At 50.6% G+C, this 21,914-nt stretch overlaps 6 protein-coding genes across 6 annotated transcripts; 2 read left to right on the plus strand and 4 right to left on the minus strand.

The window, feature by feature from the left end:
• Nucleotides 1-1,341: 1,341 nt before the first annotated feature.
• Nucleotides 1,342-2,301, minus strand: CkaCkLH20_03931 (uncharacterized protein; the record flags this gene model as incomplete). Its single annotated transcript, XM_038886650.1, has 1 exon — nucleotides 1,342-2,301. The coding sequence occupies one exon, from the start codon at nucleotides 2,299-2,301 to the stop codon at nucleotides 1,342-1,344; it is 960 nt and encodes a 319-aa protein (XP_038747900.1).
• A 4,501-nt stretch (nucleotides 2,302-6,802) lies between these two features.
• Nucleotides 6,803-7,717, plus strand: CkaCkLH20_03932 (uncharacterized protein; the record flags this gene model as incomplete). The annotated part of the gene is made up of 2 exons (XM_038886651.1): nucleotides 6,803-7,373; nucleotides 7,425-7,717. 2 exons carry the CDS (start codon nucleotides 6,803-6,805, stop codon nucleotides 7,715-7,717), a joined length of 864 nt encoding a protein of 287 aa, XP_038747901.1.
• Nucleotides 7,718-8,589: 872 nt separating this feature from the next.
• On the minus strand, nucleotides 8,590-10,301 carry CkaCkLH20_03933 (allantoate transport protein; the record flags this gene model as incomplete). The annotated part of the gene is made up of 4 exons (XM_038886652.1): nucleotides 8,590-8,789; nucleotides 8,848-9,164; nucleotides 9,236-10,044; nucleotides 10,113-10,301. The coding sequence occupies 4 exons, from the start codon at nucleotides 10,299-10,301 to the stop codon at nucleotides 8,590-8,592; spliced, it is 1,515 nt and encodes a 504-aa protein (XP_038747902.1).
• Nucleotides 10,302-10,912: 611 nt separating this feature from the next.
• Nucleotides 10,913-15,427, plus strand: CkaCkLH20_03934 (cytochrome P450; the record flags this gene model as incomplete). The annotated part of the gene is made up of 6 exons (XM_038886653.1): nucleotides 10,913-11,628; nucleotides 11,678-12,061; nucleotides 12,120-12,233; nucleotides 14,109-14,166; nucleotides 14,234-15,297; nucleotides 15,355-15,427. 6 exons carry the CDS (start codon nucleotides 10,913-10,915, stop codon nucleotides 15,425-15,427), a joined length of 2,409 nt encoding a protein of 802 aa, XP_038747903.1.
• A 143-nt stretch (nucleotides 15,428-15,570) lies between these two features.
• On the minus strand, nucleotides 15,571-19,463 carry CkaCkLH20_03935 (carboxylesterase; the record flags this gene model as incomplete). Its single annotated transcript, XM_038886654.1, has 12 exons — nucleotides 15,571-15,719; nucleotides 15,772-16,188; nucleotides 16,253-16,324; nucleotides 16,375-16,724; nucleotides 16,773-16,936; nucleotides 16,988-17,065; nucleotides 18,314-18,550; nucleotides 18,614-19,026; nucleotides 19,074-19,087; nucleotides 19,138-19,256; nucleotides 19,317-19,343; nucleotides 19,401-19,463. The coding sequence occupies 12 exons, from the start codon at nucleotides 19,461-19,463 to the stop codon at nucleotides 15,571-15,573; spliced, it is 2,103 nt and encodes a 700-aa protein (XP_038747904.1).
• A 761-nt stretch (nucleotides 19,464-20,224) lies between these two features.
• On the minus strand, nucleotides 20,225-21,896 carry CkaCkLH20_03936 (major facilitator superfamily transporter; the record flags this gene model as incomplete). Its single annotated transcript, XM_038886655.1, has 5 exons — nucleotides 20,225-20,493; nucleotides 20,559-20,721; nucleotides 20,781-20,967; nucleotides 21,037-21,743; nucleotides 21,861-21,896. 5 exons carry the CDS (start codon nucleotides 21,894-21,896, stop codon nucleotides 20,225-20,227), a joined length of 1,362 nt encoding a protein of 453 aa, XP_038747905.1.
• Nucleotides 21,897-21,914: the final 18 nt, after the last annotated feature.

Genomic DNA, 21,914 nt, shown 5'->3' on the forward strand with positions numbered 1-21,914 from the left:
TAAATATCTCTATTATCCTTAAAGTATTTAAAATAAATAGAATAATAATAAAGAGATAAATTAAGGGACTTCTAAAGTCTTATAATACTATAACTAAATAAATAATACTATTAGCTATAGTATTAAAATAAATAAGATATAGATATACTATTTAATAATACTAACTAGAGAAGAAAACTCTACTAAAGGGAGAAGCTAGAGGTTAATTTATATAAAATAAATAAAAAATACTATAAATAAATCTTATAATATAGCTACTTATAGGCTAAAAAGATCCCTTTAAAAGATTTAATTAGTTATACCTACTTATTTAGATCTTACTTAATATATTATTAAGAGCTTTATTTTATTTATAAACTATTTAATTTAAATTAACCCTTTAAATTAAATTAATTAAAGCTATTTAGAGCTTAATTTAATGAAGGTTTAACTTAAATTAATTAAGAATACTTAATTTATAGTAGGCGCTATATATAAGCGGCTTCTTAAATTGACTTGAATGAGGTGAGATTGAGTTTGAGGAACTTTATAGAGACATGCGGGGCGGTCTTCTTGATTTTGGTGATGACGACCTCTGCTTTGGATGCACTGCGAGCAGCAATCTATATCTCGGCAGGGTTGTGCTTCGCAAGCTCAATGGCAGATTGCCGCCCAAGACCGTTGTTACCGCCGGTAATGAGTATTGTCTTGCCATCAAGAGGCTTGATTGCTTTCGCGGAATCCCAGGAAGTAGTGGTAGGTGACATCGTGAAGGATTTGTTGAGATGCGGATTCAATGAAGGAAATGTTAGAGTACCTTAATTCGAGATTTCTCGTCCTTTATAAAACTTGTCTCTACTTATATGCTGAAGAGATTCAGTGTCAACGAGGTTGAATTGCGTTCGGCTTTCAGCGAAGACGAGCCCGGCCGTGGATCTCTCCTAACCCCGAGAAGCAACGGGCCTCATCGAAACCCAAATCTGCCGACACCCAATCAAATCAGATGAAATCCGAGCCGCTTCATCCCGGGTATGGCCCCACATCGTGATCCACCCGGCCGGAAGACACGGAGGGTGAACCCGGAGGTGGAAAACGGGTCTAGAACTCCGTGCAAGGAAACCTTGTGTCTGCATACACATTCACCAACATATCTGCAACTTTGAGGACCGATTTCGATCAAATTTGGTATCTGTTGATTGATGGTATAATGCTCGCTACATAATCGTCCATAACATGAGAAATATCTAGTAGGTATCATTCTTGATCGTGAAATCAATCCCATGCGACCAGCGCATTGGCGACGAGGTTTATGTGTCCCCTCTATTCTTCACCTCTTGATGGGTGGCGCCCATGCCACCAGTCTTACCACGCAGCCGCGGTAGCAGTCAGCATGGCGACCCAGAGCAACAGTCCGGTAGGAGTCAAAGAACTGGCGAAGCTGCCCTCGCCCTTCTGACCTTCCTCGAAGCCTCGCTCATCACCACCCAAGTAAAGGGCACCGAGTTCCGTCAGGCCTCCGTCGCCGTCAAACAGAGAGACGCTCTTGCCTGTCCAGCCATTCGCCTCGTCCTTGCGGAAAGCGCCGAACCACGCATAGCCTTCGACATAGTCGGCATCATCAAGGAACGTGAGACTCTGATTCATCATGGCCAGAGTGGCGTCCGAATCCTGCTGCGGCAACGCCATCTCAGTGACCCAGAACTTGAGATCCGACGAGGTCTCGTTGTAAAAGTCCCGCAGAGACCCGAGCCAGTTCTGAAGGCCGACGGCGTCGCCGTACCAGTGCACGGCGACGAAGTCGGCGGGGCATCCGTTGTCGTCGATGTCGTAGCACGACTCGTTGAACTTGCGCAGCCACTCGAGACCCTGCGGCGAGCCGGTGACGACAGGGTGGCTGATCTCCCACTTGCGGGAGTCCGAGTCCCTGAGCGGGACGATGTGCTCGATGTAGGCCTTCGCGGCGTCCTCCGGGTCAATGCTGCTGCCGCCAGACCCCGTGTCGCCGTCTGGCTCGTTGAAGGCCAAGAGGCGGGTGGATGACTCGGGAAGGTTGTTGAGACGTGACTTGAGAGTAGAATCTTCCGCCTCGTCAACGCCGTGAATGAGCGGGACGAATGCGATGGAGTTGTTTAATTTTTGAGCCGGCCATGTCGACCAGGTGTAGTACCAGCTGATCAATGACTTCTCCGAGGTAAGGATTTGCGCGTCGGCCTCATGGTCGTCACCTTGGTAGGCGAGACCGCGTTTTGAGCTGAGATCGGACTGTGCAATAGCCGACGTAGCCGCTAATGAAGATAGAAGTATGCGACTTATTTGTCCCATTGTGATGCAGGAACCCGTCTACGTGTGGGTGAAATAAGGTACTGGTCGTGGGGATGATCCTTGTGTGAATCGTGATCGGTGTAGTTGCAGAGAAGTGATCGGATGGAACCGGCAAAACTTCAGCGTACTTCTCGCAGAGACATATCTGATCTTTATCAGAAGTCTCTTGGAGATCCAAGTAATCTTCCAGCGCGAAATTCCAAGCTTACAGCTCCAACAGCATCTCAGTCATTGACCTCATTCGAGGCCATCATCATCTTGGCGGGGGCAAAAGGAAAAATGACGTCATGTTCACTTGGCTGGCCGTGGCCCTGGTTGGCGATGATGACCTGGCCAAGTCAATACCCATGTAAGCCACACCGCAACACGTTAACGCCGACAGGGGATGGAATGGGCAGGGATTCAAACCAGAATTGTTTGGCTCTCGTTGACGGCAAGCAACAGGGCTGGCAGACTGGGCCAGTCGAGGTCATGTCTCTCGAGTCGTGCCACTTTGCGCAATAGGCGGAACAATAATGGTGGGTGGCTGCATTATATTGCGCAGAGCATTGCATTTGTTGTTGTTGACCCTTTGCAGGCGCCAAAATTGCATCGGGTCATGAGGGCCTCGTACCTAGGTAAATGGAGTGAAATCACAAGCTGGCCAACAAAGTTTGGTTCAAGACAGAATGAGGTGGATGCCTGGCTCTATTTCAGTTGCGTCGCAGGAGTTCAGCAGTTGACTTTCGGCGCTCTGTTGCGAAACAGACGTGCCCGAAATTAAGATCAATTTTGTGATAATATTGCGGTTCTGACTCCCACTTGATGCTGCGTTTTTCTGCTTCTCCTGGGAAACACCGCTTCCTGGGTTGAACCGGCCGCAATCGGAACGGGACCGGAAGGAGTGGGTCCTATTGACCCACAATAACCGGACGATATCCGTGCACGCCGCTCCGCCCCGCCGCTGCACTCATTTCGATGCTGACTGGATCATCAATAACCAACCTGTAGTTTCTTCTCTATCCAATAAAATTCTACGCATAATTTGGCGGCCGTTCAGCATGGTCTCTCAACGTCACAAAGTCTGATCAGCAACACAAACGTCCCAGAATGACGGAAGAGTCGGAGTCTTCACGAAACCCATGCAATATCTAAATCGAATGGGGGCGATAGATAGCGCCGGCGTTTTGATTCATTAGCGACTGTACTAGACGTGAAGTTCGAATTTCGAGCCGTGATACTTCATTCAATGTCATTTGAAGAAGTGCCTGGGCTGAACCCTTAACCAGCCAGCGTGGGCTCGTAACCAACATAGAAGCACCCAACGCGTTTCCTTAGACCACCTTCCGCCTTGAGGTTTTTGCCTGGGTAATCAATCTTATCCCAAGGCCCCTGAACAACACATTCGCCGCTTCACAGAAATGAATTAGACATCTCGATTGGAATGCTCTGAGCGGATCCAAACTCACCCGGAAAGGTATACTTTCAGGCCCGGGTCCGGTCCGACAGAAACGATGTGGACAACCCACCATCCGTCGGGAAATATTTCATGATACTCGGGATAGCATCCCCAAAAACACTTGCCTCGAAAGTCGTCTTGGTCACAAAAATAGACACCACCACATCGTTCGATCTTGCCGTCTTTGTTGATCCTTGTTTTTTGCCGAATTGCTGTATCCTTGACGAGCGGTTGCCGCTTTGCCAGTTCTCCTGCCCAGAAGTCTTCGACCTGTTGTGTGATGTTTTCGTAAGATCCAGGCCCAATGTTGAGGAAGTCTTCGACGGAGCTGGCGGCTACGACGGCTATAATGCCATGAATAGCGAGTAAGATGAGCAGGTTCATTGTCTTCCACGACGATGCCATGCTGAGATATGCCAGAGAAAGGCCCTTCGAAGCAATCAAATATGAGAACGAAGAGACTTTATAACGTAAACATTTTACAAACCACTACTGAGTCGGCGCCACGCTGCAAACAACGGCATCAATACTCGCAATGAGAAACTGAAGAGTGAGGGGATCAACCTTCGAGACTTTGCGAACAACGCAGTTTATATTCTTATGTGTTTTACGGTGAGTCTAGTTGGCTTGAGTGTCATTCACTCGTTTCGGCATGTCAGCGCTCCTTTGTCATGATCCGAGCCTGGACTGAGGTTTGTGAAACTTATACAGCTGAAAACGAAATGTTTCACTACAGGCGTCCAGATCTTTGCATTGTCTAAAAGCGACATAAACGAACCACTGCTTTTTCTGAGTCCTTGCACTTAGCAAAACTCCCCCCTTCTCCCTGTTTCCATTCATTGTCGAAAAAGTATGGTTTCTTTCCGCAAACGTTAGCTTGGGTGGGTGACCTTTAAGACTTTTGTCCAAAGACTCAAAATTCTCCAGTTTTTTCTCTGCCGAACTCATACCGTTGGGCTTGACATGCCTTTCACCTGTGTGACCCCTTACATATGTCCGCACAAAAGTCGGTCCAAGGCCACCTGCATCTTATGACCAGCCAATGATTTACCTCCTCCAACTCGGGGACTTGACCTCAGCCTATACCAATCGCCGGATGATTCCAGGCGTATCGTTAAGGACATTACTTAGATTTGCGAATGCCCGTTAGATGTAGTAAAGACGCATCCTCGCAAAGTCTCGCACTGAAAACTCCAATTAGGCTGCTCGAAGGAGTACATGTAACGATGACACCATTGAATGATCGGAGTTCAAATCACTGGTCCAACATGCGTCATCATGAAGGTGTTCGGTGTACACGTTCTATCTGCAGCGGAAAAACCATCTTGTCATCGATGAAGTAAGCTGGCAGTCGTGCGAGTTGTGGTTCTTGAAATCTATGTAAGCTGAAGAGTCGCATGCATATTCGAAGTTGCCCCTCGAACTACATTGAACCCCACCGCCCCTTCCGCTCTGCTGTCATCCTGCACACCTGTCAATGTCAAAACCTTTTTGGCATTGTTTTAACAAGCAGCAATTAAGGTGAGCCAGAATATCTCGTATATCTAGTCCATGCCTTTGACGCCTGCTTAGTCGACTGGATCGTTCTGTCCCAAGCACAGAGTGCTAACCCAAAGACAAGTCGTTCAAAGTTTGCGCACTAGCACTAGAAAATCTCGCGCGGCTTTTGATACTTTGTTAGTCAAATCAAGTGATCGATGCCTCCTTGGCACATCAGGTGCGTTCTGTTGGACGATTGTGGCCTGGTACTGGGTACTTTGCACACATACTCAGGGACTGGTCGTACATGTCCACGGGTATTTCCATGAGGCAGCCTTGTTCGACTTCATTTAACAGTAGTATAGATAATCCGGGGAAGAGAGAACATAGCTTAGCTAATCACGACAACGCGAATCAGTGGAATACCTACCACAATATGAGGTCTTGCAGCCTGAAATCTGTCTCGACAGGCAGCCAACATCAAACACTGTCTTGAAATCGGCTTGACAAAACCAACACTGGAGTCCTCGACACATCTACCATTCGTTGTTGCCTCGCGCATCCGCATTTGCTGCGCTGTGGGCTAGCCTGATCCTAATCTGATACAAGCGTGGGAATGCCTGCCTGATGATTCTGCAGAAGGTACTCGAATTCTGGTACCGAGACCGACAGAGAATTCTATTCCCGCATCGCCTGAGTCTAGGCTCAACAAAATTCTGAAGCACTTGCCTTCCGGGCTGCAGCGATGAGGAGAAGGATTGTTTTGTATTTTTAGCAAACTGGGAGGGTTAGTCTCGGAATCTTACCTGGACACCCATCAAGTCCGCAGATGACGATGCAAGCACGCTGCACGGCGCAGTCACATCACCAGCCGCACAAACGAATTGCTGAACTAAGAACGCCGGCTGTAGCCGGTAGTGGTGGCCATGAAAATGTCGGCCCACGGTGTATTATTGGCTTTCGTTGCGACCCCGGAACGAGAATATCCCAATTCCACGTCACATATCACTACGTTCATCACAAACAGACACACCTTTGCCTCGTGTTGGCCAGTTTTAATTTCTCGGTTCTCCCGCACTCGCTCGTCTCCCAAGCAGGCTGGAGCAGCAGATACGGCTGACATTCGAAGACTCCCCACGGAGGGTAAGCTAAATCTTGGCGGGCGTCGTTTTCCTAGACCTGCCAAGCTAGCCTGCTTCTCCAAGACGCACCCTCAGAGGCTGTGTGCTGAGAAATGCAATATTGGCTCATTCTTGAATACGAAGGGAGGGCCAGCTACCCGTCTGCCTGCAGCGTAGCTGACGGTCCATTCCGAATTGGCTTATCAGAGCCTCATCGAGCCCGGCTCGTCAAATGATCCCCAGCCAGCCAAGGGATCACATCAGCTGCTCGAGCTTGGTGGCATTCCGGGTGTGGGCGCCCTTGGCCACTATTATATACGGCCACACACATGTCTTACTGGGAGAGGTACACTTGTTACCTACGTCGAGGTTATTTGTATGCCCATCATCGCCGCCGCGAATCTGACGCAAATCCGGGGCAGAAGGGACCCATCTCTAGAACGCGTCAAGAATCACCAGTACCATGTCGGACAAGGTCAAGGCGAAACTGGGGCTTCAGTGCGACGACGACTCCGAGTTCTACATCTGCGAGGGTAAGCCAACACAGTTCCTCGGATGCTGTGCGTCAGACCCGTGTGTCAGAGACGGAAAGTGCCCGAAGGAGGACTTGAGGCTGTCGGCCTTCGGCCCCGGCAGTTACAAAGACATTCTCAACCAGGACTGCGACCGAACCTCGGTGGATGACCGCAGCCAGCAATTCTATACATGCCAGAATGATGCGAACAAGTCGAGGACCTTCATGGGATGCTGCTCTCAGGACGCCTGTAAGGCATTTGGCGGCCGATGCCCGGAAGATAAACTTGGTCCGGCGGTTCTGAGCAGTAACAGCACCAATGCCGCGGCTTTTATGAGCACCGAATCCGGCGGAAGCAGCGGCCTGTCTACGGGAGCTATTGTGGGCATCGCCATTGGATGTGCCGTCGTCGTCGGGGTCATTCTGATGATTATCTGGAGGTGCGGTTGGCACGCGAGGAAGCGCAAGGAGAGGCGCGCGCCAGAGTGGGAGTCAAACGTCCCCCACTATGACTCGGGCAGTAAGTCTTCTTCGGTCGCGGCTTTCTGGACCGACCGGCTAACTTTCGCAGCATCCTACGCACCGGCCGCTCATCCCGTCTCATACTACGACGGCAACTCACCAGCGTCGCCCTACATGAAGCACCCCGGGTCTCCCAACAGCCAGGACGACCATCGTTTGTCAACCTATACCGACAGTAACGTGAGCTCACTGAGCGGATACTCCCCAAGGCTCCCAAATCATTACTCCGGCGGGGGCATGAACAACTTGCACACAGTCACCGAATTAGATGGCATCGAGCAACGCCCTCAGGTGCCACTCGTTGAACTTGGCGCCGAGACGACGACTACCCGAGACAAATGATCTTGAGGAGGCTTGGGAGTTGGTGGGAATGGCAAAAGGTTTCTTTCAGTATAATAATTGACGTTCCGATCAAGCATTTAGATGTTTTCTATGTACAAATTCCGGCTAATTCGAGAGTTTTATCAGTGTCTAGGTGGACAGTTGATTAAAACATATTTACTAGATACTTTCACTTCATCTATGCTTTATGCTGTCGTGTCGCGCAGCGCTTTACGAGCTTCTCTGTCAGTGTCTCGTTCTATGTTCAATTGGCGGTAAATATGCGCGCGAATATGATGTTTAAGCTGTGCTGTCCATGTCGATGTCTTCTTCGTGGTAGATGAACGTTGTTGACCCGGAGATGTTGACCGGGTCGGGTGGTGCGACGTGCGCCGAGTTTGACATTTGATATGGATGGACAGAAGCCTCAACCATTCGATTCTCCAGGCTGGCCTGGATATGACGGAAAAGGGGGACAAATATAGCACAGACGCTCGCTCATAGAGCCTGGTGATGTGTGCTTACTGCCATCAACCTCTCCTCTGATTAGCTGGGTTGAAGAGGTGGAGGCGGCTAATGCATCGAAGCGGCGGGATGCATTTATTGATTTGAGAAAAAGGATTTGATAGGCCTTGCAAGTGCAGAGTCGGCGAAAAGAACATTAAATTACTATCTATGGCGTGGACCGAGTCTCTCTGGTGCATCGGTATGTAGTCTCCCGTTTCCCTCACTGATATCTGCTACAGCTGGTCCCCGCATCCCCCGGCGATGATGACAGCTCCCAGCCGACATGTCACCTTTCATTCGGGATGAATTTATAGAGTATGAACAGGCATAATAAGAATAGAAGTGAATGATTCCCTCATCCTGTGGGCGCAAGAAGCACTCCCTTATTATGAACCATACATGAAGGTGCGTCTTTGATCGCCTCTCCTTTCTTTGGACGTTGCCTCAGCAGCAAACTGCGTCTCATCCCACGTTGCAATCTCTGTAGCCCTCCTCTTATTTTCCAACTTATACATGTATTTGAGAAAAACAAGTCCGCAGATACCACAAGCCATGATGATCATGGTGATGATCAGCGGGACTTCGTCTGCGAATTTGTTAGCAAAACTAGAAACATGCCCGAGTTACGTGGCGAAACAACTCACATCTAGGAGCATATTTGCTCTTGAAAATCTGTCCAGCAATTACACCGGCAATGTTTGACCATCCGTTGATGCCCATCACGACACTTCTCGTCCCCTTCCAAGGGGTGTTTCCAGCCAGCCACACAGCCAGGAGCGGACCCCCAACAAATACTCCGGCCATGCACACATGGGCGAAGCCATAGCGAAGCTGGGTGTTTGTAGAGGTAGCCATGACTATGCACCCTACAATACCGAGACACATACCGCCAACTGTGTGCAGCGACCGCTCTTTGAAGTGGTCACTGAGCCACACAATGACCAGTAGACCAACGGTGCCACTGCATGCACGGTTAGCTGTGTTCTCAAACGCCTTGATACCAGCGACTCATCAGGGAGACACAAAACTTACACCACGAATGGAGGCACACTCATCAGCGTTGCCTGGATCCCTGAGTATCCCATGCCTTGAACGATCAAGGGCAAGAATGTCGTGAATGCTGTTACTGGAAGAACCGTGGTGATGTTACACACAATCACCATAAGCTTCTTCCAGTCCTTGGCCACGTCAATGAAATCTCGTTTGACGACGGCAGTGCTTCCAATGTCGCCCTCTTCTTGCGTGCCGGCAAGATCGATCTCCATGCGACGAATGGCATGAGCGCGCTCTTCAGGCGTCAAAAACCAGGCGTTTGAGAGGTTCTTCGGGAGAACGAAAAACGTGAGAATACCCAGCAAAACAGTTACAGCGCCTTCGAAAAGAAACACAACCTGCCAGCCATGAATGCTGTTTGAGCTGATTCTGAGCAAGCCGTAAGCAAGGACACCGGCGAAAGCACCCGCCACGGAATACATCCCGGTGAACATGCCGACTCTGAAGCCCACGTCATACTTCGGGTAGAGGGTAGACATGTAGTACATGCCAATCTGCGTGAAGCCAGACTCGGCGGCGCCGATCAAGAGACGAAGAGCTATGAGACTTCCACTGCCTCGTATTGCCGCGTGGCACATGCAGAGGCCGCCCCATGCGATGAGTTGCAGGCCCAAGAAGTATTTCACACCGACTCGACGGGCGAGAATGACCATGAACGGCTGAAGAGGAACGTAGGTGGCCGAGAACAGTGAGAGTGAGTTGGGAATGTCATCGGGTGAGAGATTAGCATCTTTGACGAAGGAACTGGTGGCAACGAAGCCAACATTCGTCTTATCGATGCCGCAAAACTGGTCGGGGTTAGCGACGCCTTACTTGATAGTAGTGTACAATGTGAGACGACTCTGGAGGGACTAACAATAAACTCAATAGCCAAAAGACTAACGACGATGAAGTCCAGTTTTAGATTGACCTTCCTATCAAGTCTCTTCTCGTCGTCATCTACCGGCCGGTAATGAGTTGGATGCAGGTGGGCAACATCATTCTGCACGATTTCGAGATGCTCAGGGTCGATGTCTCCCTTGTCATGGGGTATCGGCCGACTCATGTTGATCAGTTTGCACTTGATCGTCTAATAATGTGTGTATAACTGTTCTGAGATGCGGTCTTGAGATTGTCGTGTTGGGAGTGCGGCTACGGGGATGATAGATGGAAGCCAGATCAAACGCTTTCATCAAAATTCAATTTGTATTCTTCCCAACCCCAGATTATCCCCAGACTTCTCCAACGCTAGCCTCCAGATTTTACTATATGGATATTCTATCAACCCTTGCACTTGCGTTTTCCGGTATGTAGTTCATGGCTACGCACACATTTTCCCACATCACCTGTCTTGAGCCACCCACTTCCCCACACACTAGGCCACCGCACCCACGAGGGTGTAAGCACTCCATGTGACCCCAATGCCCTTATCTCCTTACAACAAGCAAACAAAGACCATAGCGGCAGTCGTTAAGGTGTCGACGAGAGTGTCAATTATCTGCTATGGAGCCAAGACAGCGGATTCCAAGCTCCAAGTAACCTGGTATGTTCGCTGGCTCCGCGTTTCTGTCAACCTGTCGACATTTTACCACTCTTTTCACCGCAACACGGCGCCGAAAGTTTTCAACTTTGTTTCACTGCAGACATTATTGGCTGCCCAGAAGTTTCAACCGCAATATGGCTACAGCAGCCACAGACCACTATCCCCAACAAGATGGGGCGCCGTTTGATATCGACAAGTCAGCCGCAGTTGTCAGCAACGATCCAGCTCAAATTTACGAAGAGTATCGCTTTCTTCGGAAGCAATGTCCTGTCATCCACACCAGTCAGTATGGCGGATACTGGCTACTCACCCGTTACGAGGATGTGAAGAGAGCAGCCATGGATTCTGAAACCTACATCTCGAGCGTCAAGGCGGTGGTTCCAAGTGATCCTAGGGGCATACGCCGACCACCTCTGAACTTTGATGCGCCCGCTCATACTCCTTTCCGGACCGCGCTGGAACGCACAGTCAAGCCGGCTCGATTGAGACGCCTGAGAGAGCCGCTCCAAAAGCATGCAGAGGCAGAACTCGCTCCGTTACTGCTCCGTGGTCGAGGAGATATCAGCGCTGAGTTTGCCGCCAACTTCGTTGCCCGCATGGAGTCGGAATGGCTGAACCTTGAACCAGACGTGGCGCCTAAGCTGGCCGTGACAGCAGCCAGTTGGCTCAACGCATGGAGAATGCAAGATGGAGAAACCGTAACAGCAAACTCGAAGAAGATGTATGACATTGCTCAGAATCTCTTAGCGGATCGTCGCGTTCATCCCAGGGATCCAGAGGAAGATCCAGCGTCTTCGTTGCTGTTAGAAAAGGATGCGCAGGGAAACCCACTAAGCGAAGAGCATCTCATGTAGGTCTCTTTCCTGTTACGATATACATCATTTCTGACTATGTATTAGCGGTTGCCTTCGCCAGTCCTTGGTTGTTGGCGTCGTCGCTCCTCCGATTCTCATCGGGTCAATATGTCTTCATCTTTCGAAGGATAAAGACTTGCAAAGGAAGCTCAGAGAAGATGAAAGCCTGATCCCCGCCGCCTTAGAAGAGTTCCTAAGACTCTACAGCCCGTACAGAGGGTTTGCGCGGACGACTTCGAAAGATGTTCAACTACACGGCAAGACAATACACCCCAAAGAACCAATAACCTTGTGCTATACGGCCGCCAATCGTGATCCGGAAGTCTTTGAAAATCCCGACGAGTTTATTCTCAATAGGGAAAACGTCGCCGCACACATGGGGTTCGGAAGAGGGAGGCACCGGTGTGCTGGAATGCCCCTTGCGAGATTGTGAGTTGTCATGACGGATCAACCACGTCACTCGATCACGGTGTTGACTATTACCCAGGGCTCTCGACATCGTTCTTCGCGTCATTCTGCGAAGTACCAAAGACTTTGAGGTGGACGGCGAGCTGCAATTCTCAAGAATGCCAGAGCTAGGAATTATCAGTTGCCCGATGAGGTTCGTTCAATGAGGATGACACTGAGAAGAAACTCAGTAGACTTTTAGAGCTTCAGCGAATTAGTAATTTCCATAGAAATATTGCTTGATAGCTCTTTCACTGGCTTGGATCATTTGTTTAGCTAGAATATCCGTCAGAAGAACTCTTACATGACAACAGTTCAGAGGAGTACCAGCTGTGACGCCAACGTCAGTAGGCCAGCAGCGGGGTATCACTTAGATCGCAACAACAAAAAAGCTTATCCACAGACGTTCAACCGAAGCTCTGATGTCCGCACGCTTTCGCGAGTCAGATTCCGGACGGCAACTATACCCTCCAATCGGATGACAACCACACTGCCATTGGGGCTGAACTGCTCGTCGTTGGCAATGCTGATGAACGATGTGACTTGACGTGAAATCGCAGTTCTGGGTCGGGAAGGCAACAGTAACCGTACCTCGGAGTGGAGAAAGACGGTGTGGGTGAAGTGGGAAATTGAAGCATGGGTGGAAGTGGGTGAATCTGATATCCATGTCTGGCGGTGGGAAAAGGATACCCTTGTCAACCCCGGCACAACACCTCACCACTTCGCAGTCGGCAATTGCTGCGCAGACTTCTCGCGGGGTTTGCGGGGAAGCTGGGGAAAAAGTCTTCTGTCCATCAACACATCCGAAATTACCCAGCGGCATACATGTGGGAAGCACAGATGACCCAATCCAATGGCTGACGAATCGCGAGACGTTGCCAGCGCCGCTAATTTCGAGTGTTCCTACTGTCGGCGGCGGTTCACAAAGAAGGAGCATCTCAAGGTATGGTCTCTCAAGACATCACATCACACTCAACGCCGGTGGCTGAATCGTATTCCAGAGACACGAAAGAGCCCGTGAGTGCCGCATGCAAAGAAAGAATCGCGTTGCCGCAGGGTTTTCCTGATGTTCCTTACTCGTCCGGAGTCTAATCTCGATTGAAGACACTGGCTCAAGGCCCTTCAAATGCGCGATATGCGACAGGAGCTTTTCGCGTGGAGACGTACTGAACAGGCACGTCAAAGGACACAACCAACCTGCCAAATCTCGTGATATCTCCAGTGGGCCTTCAACTCAGACTGCATCTCTTCAGCCCCTTCAAGTGCAAGGCGGCAACCATCCAGCATCAGCTATTGCCCCTCAAGGAGTTCAAGCACTTGATGTCGGCGTGGATCCAAACGCCGGCAATGGTAATCCCCAGCATGTCGCTTCTTCGTCTCTCCTATGGCCAGACTCGGAGGAGTTGTTCCAAAGCTTGATGTCGGCAGATGGAATCAATTGGGATCATTCTATGCCTGGACTCATCCCGGCGTCCTTTCCTCCCGGCCCTCATGACGCACCATCAGCTGGTTTAAGCAGCACAACCGACGGAGATGAGCTCGCCACAGCTGAAGATGGTCATAGAGCTGTTCAAACCATCAATGGTCTTTTGACTAACACGGTAAGCTTCGGTAGTTGCGTGTGGTTCCGGTGAAGACATATGGCTGATGGAGTGGTGCTGCCATCTAGCTTTTCAATGTCACGTCCCACGTAGAGCTCTCCGACTTAACTCCACGCTTCCTGGACAGCAGTCTGCACATGTTCTTCACCAAATTTGTACCAATACTTCCAATCATCCATAGACCAACGTTTGTGTATCGAGATTGCTCCGCCCCTTTGCTGCTTAACGCAATCGCACTTGGGTCGCTGTTTCTTGGAGCGGAGGATGCGACTGTCAAGGTAAGACATCGACTGATGCAAGGCGTCTCAGTATCCAAAGTGATTAATCAATAGGAAATAGGGTGAGGCTCTATGGAGGCTTGCATACACCGCCATTGCCACGTCGTGGCCCGAGATGACGGGTCATAAGAGGGAACACGATGCTTGTAGCGGCGTCGAATTAGTTCTCACTGCACTTCTCAGCCAGATCTACGCAGCTCTTTCCAGGGTGAGTTGGCTTGAAGGAAACTCGCCCTTGTCAGTCTATGTTCACGTTACTAAGTCGTATCTGCCAGAACCGAACATTGCGAATGACAAGCCAGACATTCTACGGTCTCAGCATGCACTGGGCACAATACTGCGGCATGTATGACGTTGTTCCAAGCCGACAACCAGTGCCCCAGCTTCATGACCCAATCGAAGTGAAGATGCAGGCTTGGAGATCATGGGCGGCGAGAGAGACCCAGCTGAGAACACTGCTCGGCCTCTGCGTCATCGACGGTGTGGTATCACAGTTCAGCGGAAACCTCGTCAACACTTGGTCAGCAACTAATTCTCTGCCACTGTCTGCCGACGAGGAAGCTTTCGCTGCTGATACTGTCGACAACTGGATCCACGTCATGACTGTTCGCGATAGGAACCACAGCCCGAGACCTGAGCGGTTCTCAGATCTGCACCAGTTGCTGGCCTCCGAAGGGAGCCAGTCTAACCCGGTGTACTGCCTACCTGGGCTACTCAATATTCGAATAGTCTTGGAGATCCTGGCCTCACTCACCACCGACTTCGAACGCACGACGAGGGGCGCCGAGGCCGCTCAGAAGCTCGCCGCCGTGAAAGCCATGGTCACTCTTCGTCGACACATATCACAAAGCACAGGCTTAACCGCGGCAGACAAGACCATCGGTCTTCTGCGGTGGCATGCCGTATGTCTCGACCTCGTTGTGAGTACGGCGCGTGGAGCACGGAGAATGTGCTACCACTACAACATCACCCAACACATATTCGGTGGCAAGAAGCGAGAGGAACCTAGCCGCATCGACCCAGACAAATGGACGCGAGGTTTGCGCGCACGAAAGTGTCTGTTGCATGCCCTCGAGATCCATAAGATTGCGTCTGAAGTGCCGCTTGGGATTATTCACGATACATGTCTTCCCGGGGCTTTGTTCGCCGCTGCTACCACATACAGCTCATTCGCCCTACCGGGCGTGTCGAAGATCATCGTGCCCGCCTCTGTGGACTGGGGTACAGTAATTCTGTGTGGGTTGGACGACGCTTCAGAAACATCCATCGCTCAGGCATCGGATCAAGCGACTGACACTCTGGCGTTCTTGAATAACGTTGGTGAGGGGCGAACCACAGGGTGGGTTGTTCGGAACTTAGTGTATGAGTTGAGCGCGATTAGAATCCTTTTGCACAGTTTGTCTCAGCATTGGGGCGTCACACAAGAGATGGAGGAAGTTGTTGGGGCATGGGAGGCGCGTTGTATCTGAAGTCATATTTGTGTGGTGATATTACTGGGTATCGCAGCAGAGGGATACCCTCCAACTGGATGTTTTATCACTTTAGATGCCTTCGAAGATATGGCACTTTGAGTATATAGTACAATGAACTACATCTGTCCCCAATGATCCATCTAAGATGCACCATCTGGCAAGACATTATCGATTATGAACTGAACGGCCTCTGATCGGTATGTATCTGACTCGATCCAAGATCCGTATCCATTGAGTACGATTGAGTTGGCCTCCATCCCGTATTGAGGCCAAGTGGGCAGGCCCAGTTCTTTCAAGTTTATTTAGCAACCGCCTAATCAAAGAATAATGGCTGTACTTACCAGCAGATCCACTATTGGGGTCCAGATCATGGGCGAAGTTGATCCATACTGCCGACATCTGATACGCAATGTTTTGATCCCAAGGCTGGTCGGGGATCAAGTTCGAGAACACGTACCCCTGTTCTACACCGGTCCCGATGCCCTTCGAGGCTGAAGAGGTATTGTACTGCAGATGGTTGAACCGGTATCTGTACACTGGAATACCATCTTTCGCAAGAGTTTGTGCAATCATGCGTGCTGGTCCGATCTGAACGATGTCACCGAATATGGAACACGCCATTTTGTCGAGGGTTCCAGAGGAGAATTTAGTGATACCGGTGTTATATGGGCACCCCAGTCGCGGATTAGTAGGGTACATGCTGATGAGCTTCGACACTGTATCATTTGGTAGCGACTGTGGTCGGAAGTATCCCTTGGCTGTGTGGTTAATCAGTAAAAGGAGAAGACCCATCATGTTGTTTCGGTGTTCAACCGCACTTACCCACTGGGTCAAATAGTTGCTCAGTCGTATTAATCCCCGCTGGAGCTGACGTGGTGCCCTCGTCCGTGTTTGCTGGATGCTGTTAGAGGCTGTATCTTTATGATGAACCCTATATGACTTACTTCCGACTATGGTCGGAACCTTGAGGTATTTCCCAGCCGGGAGAGCCCGCTGGATAGATGTGCGAGTGAAGTCTCCATCGACTGATTGTCCCGTAGACGATCCCACTTTCTCTCTGAAGACTTCCACAGGCAGCTTCCTGATGCAGTCAAGTTTTTCCGCAGCACTTCCATTCACCAACGGAGAACAAGTCGTGTTGGTAATGAGAGAATCGAAGGTGCTCTGAAACGCCGTCGTATTCGGGGGTGTAAGCGGAAACGCTCCGCCGCTTTCAAGAATCGCACCCCGAAACAGGCCATCATCTCTTCCACCGTACGCCATCATGTGAGAGTAGATGGAGACCGCACCGGCGCTGTTTCGAAGTTAGCGGATGTTGTCACACCCTGGAGCTCAAACTTACGACTCTCCAGCCAACGTGACTTTCTTGGGGTCGCCGCCGAATGACGCGATGTTGTCCTGGATCCATTTGAATGCAAGTCGCTGGTCTAGCATTCCTATGTTCAGAAGCCCGAGCTCAGCCATCTCCTTGCCGTTAAGGAACCCGAAAGGTCCTAGTCTGTAATTCTAACGTGAAAATTCAGTGACGGTGCTTTTCGACTGGTGTTCTGCACTTACAAGAGAGACGAGAATGATTGGTTTTCCGATTTCTCGTGAGATTCGCGTTATGGCGGTGCCTTCAAACCTCGGGTCGGCCTACGCCAAACTTCTCAGCTGCAGCTCATGAATATTTAAGATGGAGAGGGACTTACAGTATATCCATTGGTCAAACCACCTCCATACAGCCACACTAACACTGGCAAGGAGCCGTTGCTTGCAGACTCATTGGTTGGTCTCCAGATGTTCAGAGACAAGCAATCTTCGCTGGAATTTCCTTGATTTCTCGAGGACAGGCAAGAAGGCCCAAAGTTGCTCGCTTGGAGGACCCCGAATGTGTTCCTCAAAGGCACTGCCTGCTGTAGTCTCAAGTCACCAACAGGCGGCTCTGCATAAGGAATGCCCAAGAACCTTTGGACTCCGTTGATCGCATCATTGACCCCAACAACAGTGCCGTTCGTAGTAATCACGAATGCCGAACTTGCATCTCCCACGACCAGTGATGAGAATACAGCCAAGACGAGCCACAAGCTACGAGCCATCATGGAAACGACCGGAATCAACAATGATCACACACGTCTAATCCCGATACCCCGGGCTCGTCCTCCGTATATCATCTTCACGCGCCGATTTCGTTGTACCAGGACCCTTGTTCATGACTTTCACACTAACCAGCAGGAGCACTGCGTGCGGTAGGTTATCCGCGGATCCGGAGCCCCAACAGCGTAGCGCCAAGGGTCACCGGTTTCCCACATACCCATCCCAGGAGTCTCCCACATTGTGGGACAACTCTCCTGTCTTGGCAGTGGGGCAAAACAATCATCGCCCTCCGGCATGAAACAACGGAAATTAATCATTGGAAGGCTTCTGGTAGCCGCGCAAGTGTCAAGGTGGTCTTGGTGTTTTGTTGTTTTCACCGGCAGGCATGTGGCTGAAAAAAGGGGTCCATCCGGAGTTCAATGACAAGTCCCGACGAACGTCACACCCTTTCAGCACATGAACAAACGCAACTCGGCGTCTTGACACATGTCATGCGATGGTAATCATGGCATTGATGGAATTGACGTTCTGTTTGTGCACTTGATGTTTGTGACCCAATTTCGATGTTTCGTGAGGTACAGCTCATGTGCGACTTGACATCGGCAGTCACTTGGCATAGAGGGATACAGCTACCATATCATGAAAGTGTGAATCGTCATTGATCAATAATTATGTACTCAATTGGAATGTAATTGTAGATACAGTAGAAGTGACGTGAGCAGCCTTCACTATTTACGTTGAACGTCAACTTCACAAGTCGTCCCGTTCCGGCTTCGTCGTCCACGCATCTCATTGAATAGGGGTAACCTTGACGTTGTTCAGGTCCTTGAACACAACGTCATTGACTCCAATCGCCTTGGGAGCATCTCCGGTGAAGAACGACTTGGCGGACTCGTTTCCACGAAGCATCCATTCCAGGATCTGAGCACCGACTTGGGCAGGAATGCCGCCGTTGGGGGCATCGAAAGCAGCGCTGTGGCCAAGCGCATGGTTTCCCTTCCAGGCAGGTGTTCCTGCGGGAATGAGGGTGTAGTCACGCTCGCCCTGATATAAATTGAGGTCAGCGTTACGGGGTTTTCATGGGAAGAGATAAAAGGCGGCACTCACGTTCGGGTATGCAACATCGTCCGGTCCACCAAGCAGATAGAAAATGGGCTTTGTGACGTTGCCGGCGACAGTCTTGCTCGCATCCTCGCTCAGCTGGCCGCTGTTGAAAATGCCGATGTGCTGGACGCGAGTGTCGTTCAGTCCAGCGGTGTAAGACTCGAGGCCTCCGCAGCTCTGTCCCCAAACTGCGATGCGAGAGGCGTCGATGTGCTTCCAGTCGCCTTTGCCTGCGTTGGCAACGACCCAGTCGATGGCAGCAGTCATGGAGGCGGGATTCTGTCCAGATGCATTGACAGAGGGATCGTTCACGGGCGGCACGTAAGTCTCGGGGTCGACGTAGGCTGGTCCGGTGGCGATGGCCAGGGCGCCGTGAGACGCAACCTCTCCCAGGAAACCTCTGAAGGTGAGTCCGACTGAATTCCGCGGTTAGTTGTGAGAACATGGGAAGGGAGAGAAGCACTTTTCCCGAACATACTGTGCAAAGGTTAGCGGACCTATCAATAATACTTGACACTTAGTCTTACCAAGGTTTGCAACCGCCATTGCCCCAAACGATGACAGGCAGTTTGAGGTCTGAGCCCACGGATGACTGCAATGGCTGGTAGAAGCTGTGATTGGCGAGAGATTCGACCTCGAAGTAGTACTTTTGCAGTGTTAGAGGTACTTCAGAGTCGATCTGGGCTTGGCAATGGGCGAGACATACCGACTTGTAAGGTCCAGTGCCGCCATACTATCCAACTCACTCGTCAGCATGTCACCAAAGAGCGCTGTTGCTGTGGGTACAAACCGAAGGTCCATGGTCTGTGGCAACCACAGCCGCGACGAGTCCGAGAGCTGCAAGAGTCTTCATTGTGTCTGTATGGCTGGGTATCAACTGGAGAAACAAGAAGTATGCGCTTGAACGTGATGCGATGAACCCGTGAGCCTCAACTCTCACGAGCTCGAACAGTCAATATATACGAAGTGTCCATGCTTCATGGCTAAACATTGAAGCATGCTCTAAGGTTTCGGAGATTAAACGTCAAATCGGGCCGTAACACGGACTCGATCGTTGTCCTTGACTCGCATCACGAACACGGTGACATCGATCGTCCCCGTACCCCGCATTAAACAAGATCAAAGCCCGGCATGTTAACAGAAATGGCACTCGAGGTTGCTATTGAGATGGAATTCGCATCATAGACGAGCCCTTCAATACAAGAAAGAGTGGCTGTGTGTGGGAAAATGCGACGTACGCGGCGTGATGTGGGAAACTTCGTCTTTCCCACATTCCCCACTAAACCGGCCCCGGCCCCGGCCACGTGTCGGAGGAACAGCGGGGTATCCTCTCCGGCCCGAAGCTTCGGTATTTGACCTCAGTACTCGAGAATGACCTCAATCTCACCTACGCGAGCACTTCCAATGGTTGGTGAGCACCACCGGGTGTATGCTTAGCCAGGTGCTGTTGTCATCGTTTGTTGATTAGGATAGCGGAGAGGACGTACGGGCATCGGCGAACTCGGCAGTGCCGGATCTGGTAATTCTCTCGCGACTGAATAATTGACGTTCGGATCTGGATATCCGTTCTTGAACCCAGTAGGCCTGGTAATTCTCCATCCAGTTCAACGGCCTTCAGAGCCGGTAACGGAAGTTCGGGTCACGATCTCCCGTCTTCTTGGTTCGAGTATCCTCCTTTTCGCCCGCCAGGATAGCCTTCTTTGCCCTTTCCATTCTCTTTAGGTAGAACCAATGAACCGCAACTAGACACTCTGCCACGAAGATAGCCCCGAGAGAAAAGCTATTGCCGAGCAAATACGGAGAGTCGCTATAGATCTGGCCAGCAACAGCACCAGCCGAGTTCCCTATTGTTTGCTGTATTCCAATCGCAGTGGCCCTTCGATCTATCCGTCTGTTGTCAGCATCCATTCCGGCTTTTACGATCCGAGCCTTTTGTCGCGGGACTTACACTGGGGGGCCGTGTTGACATTGAGCCATGCAAGATTGAGGCCGGTTCCGTTGTAGACGGCGATGGTACATACAAAGCAGGCAAAGTACTTGACCGCATTGTTACTGACACCTATGAGAATGGCGTAGCCGACGGCGCCCAGGATATTGGTGCCGAAGAGAAACTAAATCCCGAACATTAAGCTCTTAATCACGCGTTGTGAAATTTGATACTTCAACTCACCATTCCGCATTTTGCGTACTTGTCGGAGAGGAATGCGAAGGTGAAGAAGGCCAAAGCACCGAGGCAGTAGACTGGAACAGTCAGGTAGTTGGCGGCCAGGGTATCGTGTCCCATTGCCCGGAGGATAGATGGCAAGAAGGTTCCGAAGCCGTTCGTCAGAATGTTCTGGCAGAACTGGGTCCACGCGCTACAATCAAGTCAGTTGCATGTCTGAGACAAAGCCATTCAAGTCACAACCGCGGGGGAATTCACTCACGAAAGCCACGTCTTGGGGTCAAGAAATGCGAGCTTGACTTCGGCCCAGTCGAATTCCTCACTGCCCATGTAATCCAATCTCTGCTGATGACGAATTTCCATGACTTGTCTCTCCTCAGTGTTGAGAAAGTACGCCTTGCGGATGTCGCTCGGGAGGCCGAACCATACCGCGAAGGCACAAAGAATGCTAAATGCCCCCTCAATGAGGTAAACCCATCTCCAGCCGGCATAGCCACCTACACCATCCATTTGGAGTAGACCATAGGCGAGAAGCCCGCCGAAGGCACCAGATAGTGCCGTGCATGATACCAAGTAGGAAGTCCTCTTGGCTAGCTCGTCTCGTTTGTAGACCATTGTCAAGTACATGTTGAGAGACGGGAACAAACCGCCCTCGCAAAAGCCCAAGACGAGTCTACATGCGTAGAGACCACCGACGTTGGCTATGAGACCGTTTGCAATGGTGGCGACAGACCATATGACACAGAGAACGGTCAAGACAAATCGCGGTTCGAAGCGCTTAACAAGGATGACGGCAGGCACCTCGACAGGGACATACGTGACGAAAAAGAGGGAAACAGCGGTCGAAAACTGCTGTTCGGTAGCCCCAATGTCTTCGAGGAGCCCTGCAACCTTGACATTGCCTATGAGAGGTGAGCGAAACACAAACGTGAAAATCCCGGTGAGGACCGCGGGTGAAAGCCGACGCACCTATGTTTGATCTGTCAATGAAGCATGAGAGATAGACAACGAAGAGTACTGGTGTGAGAGCAAGATCAAGTTTTCTCACGACCTTGTCTTCTCTTTCTCGGTCGATTTGAAACCCACTGGAAGAGGCATGTTGATCTTCGAAAGCCTGCTCATTGATGACTTTTGAATTAC

Source organism: Colletotrichum karsti, assembly GCF_011947395.1.
Source record: "Colletotrichum karsti strain CkLH20 chromosome Unknown Scaffold10, whole genome shotgun sequence".
Taxonomy (NCBI): Eukaryota; Fungi; Ascomycota; class Sordariomycetes; order Glomerellales; family Glomerellaceae; genus Colletotrichum; species Colletotrichum karsti.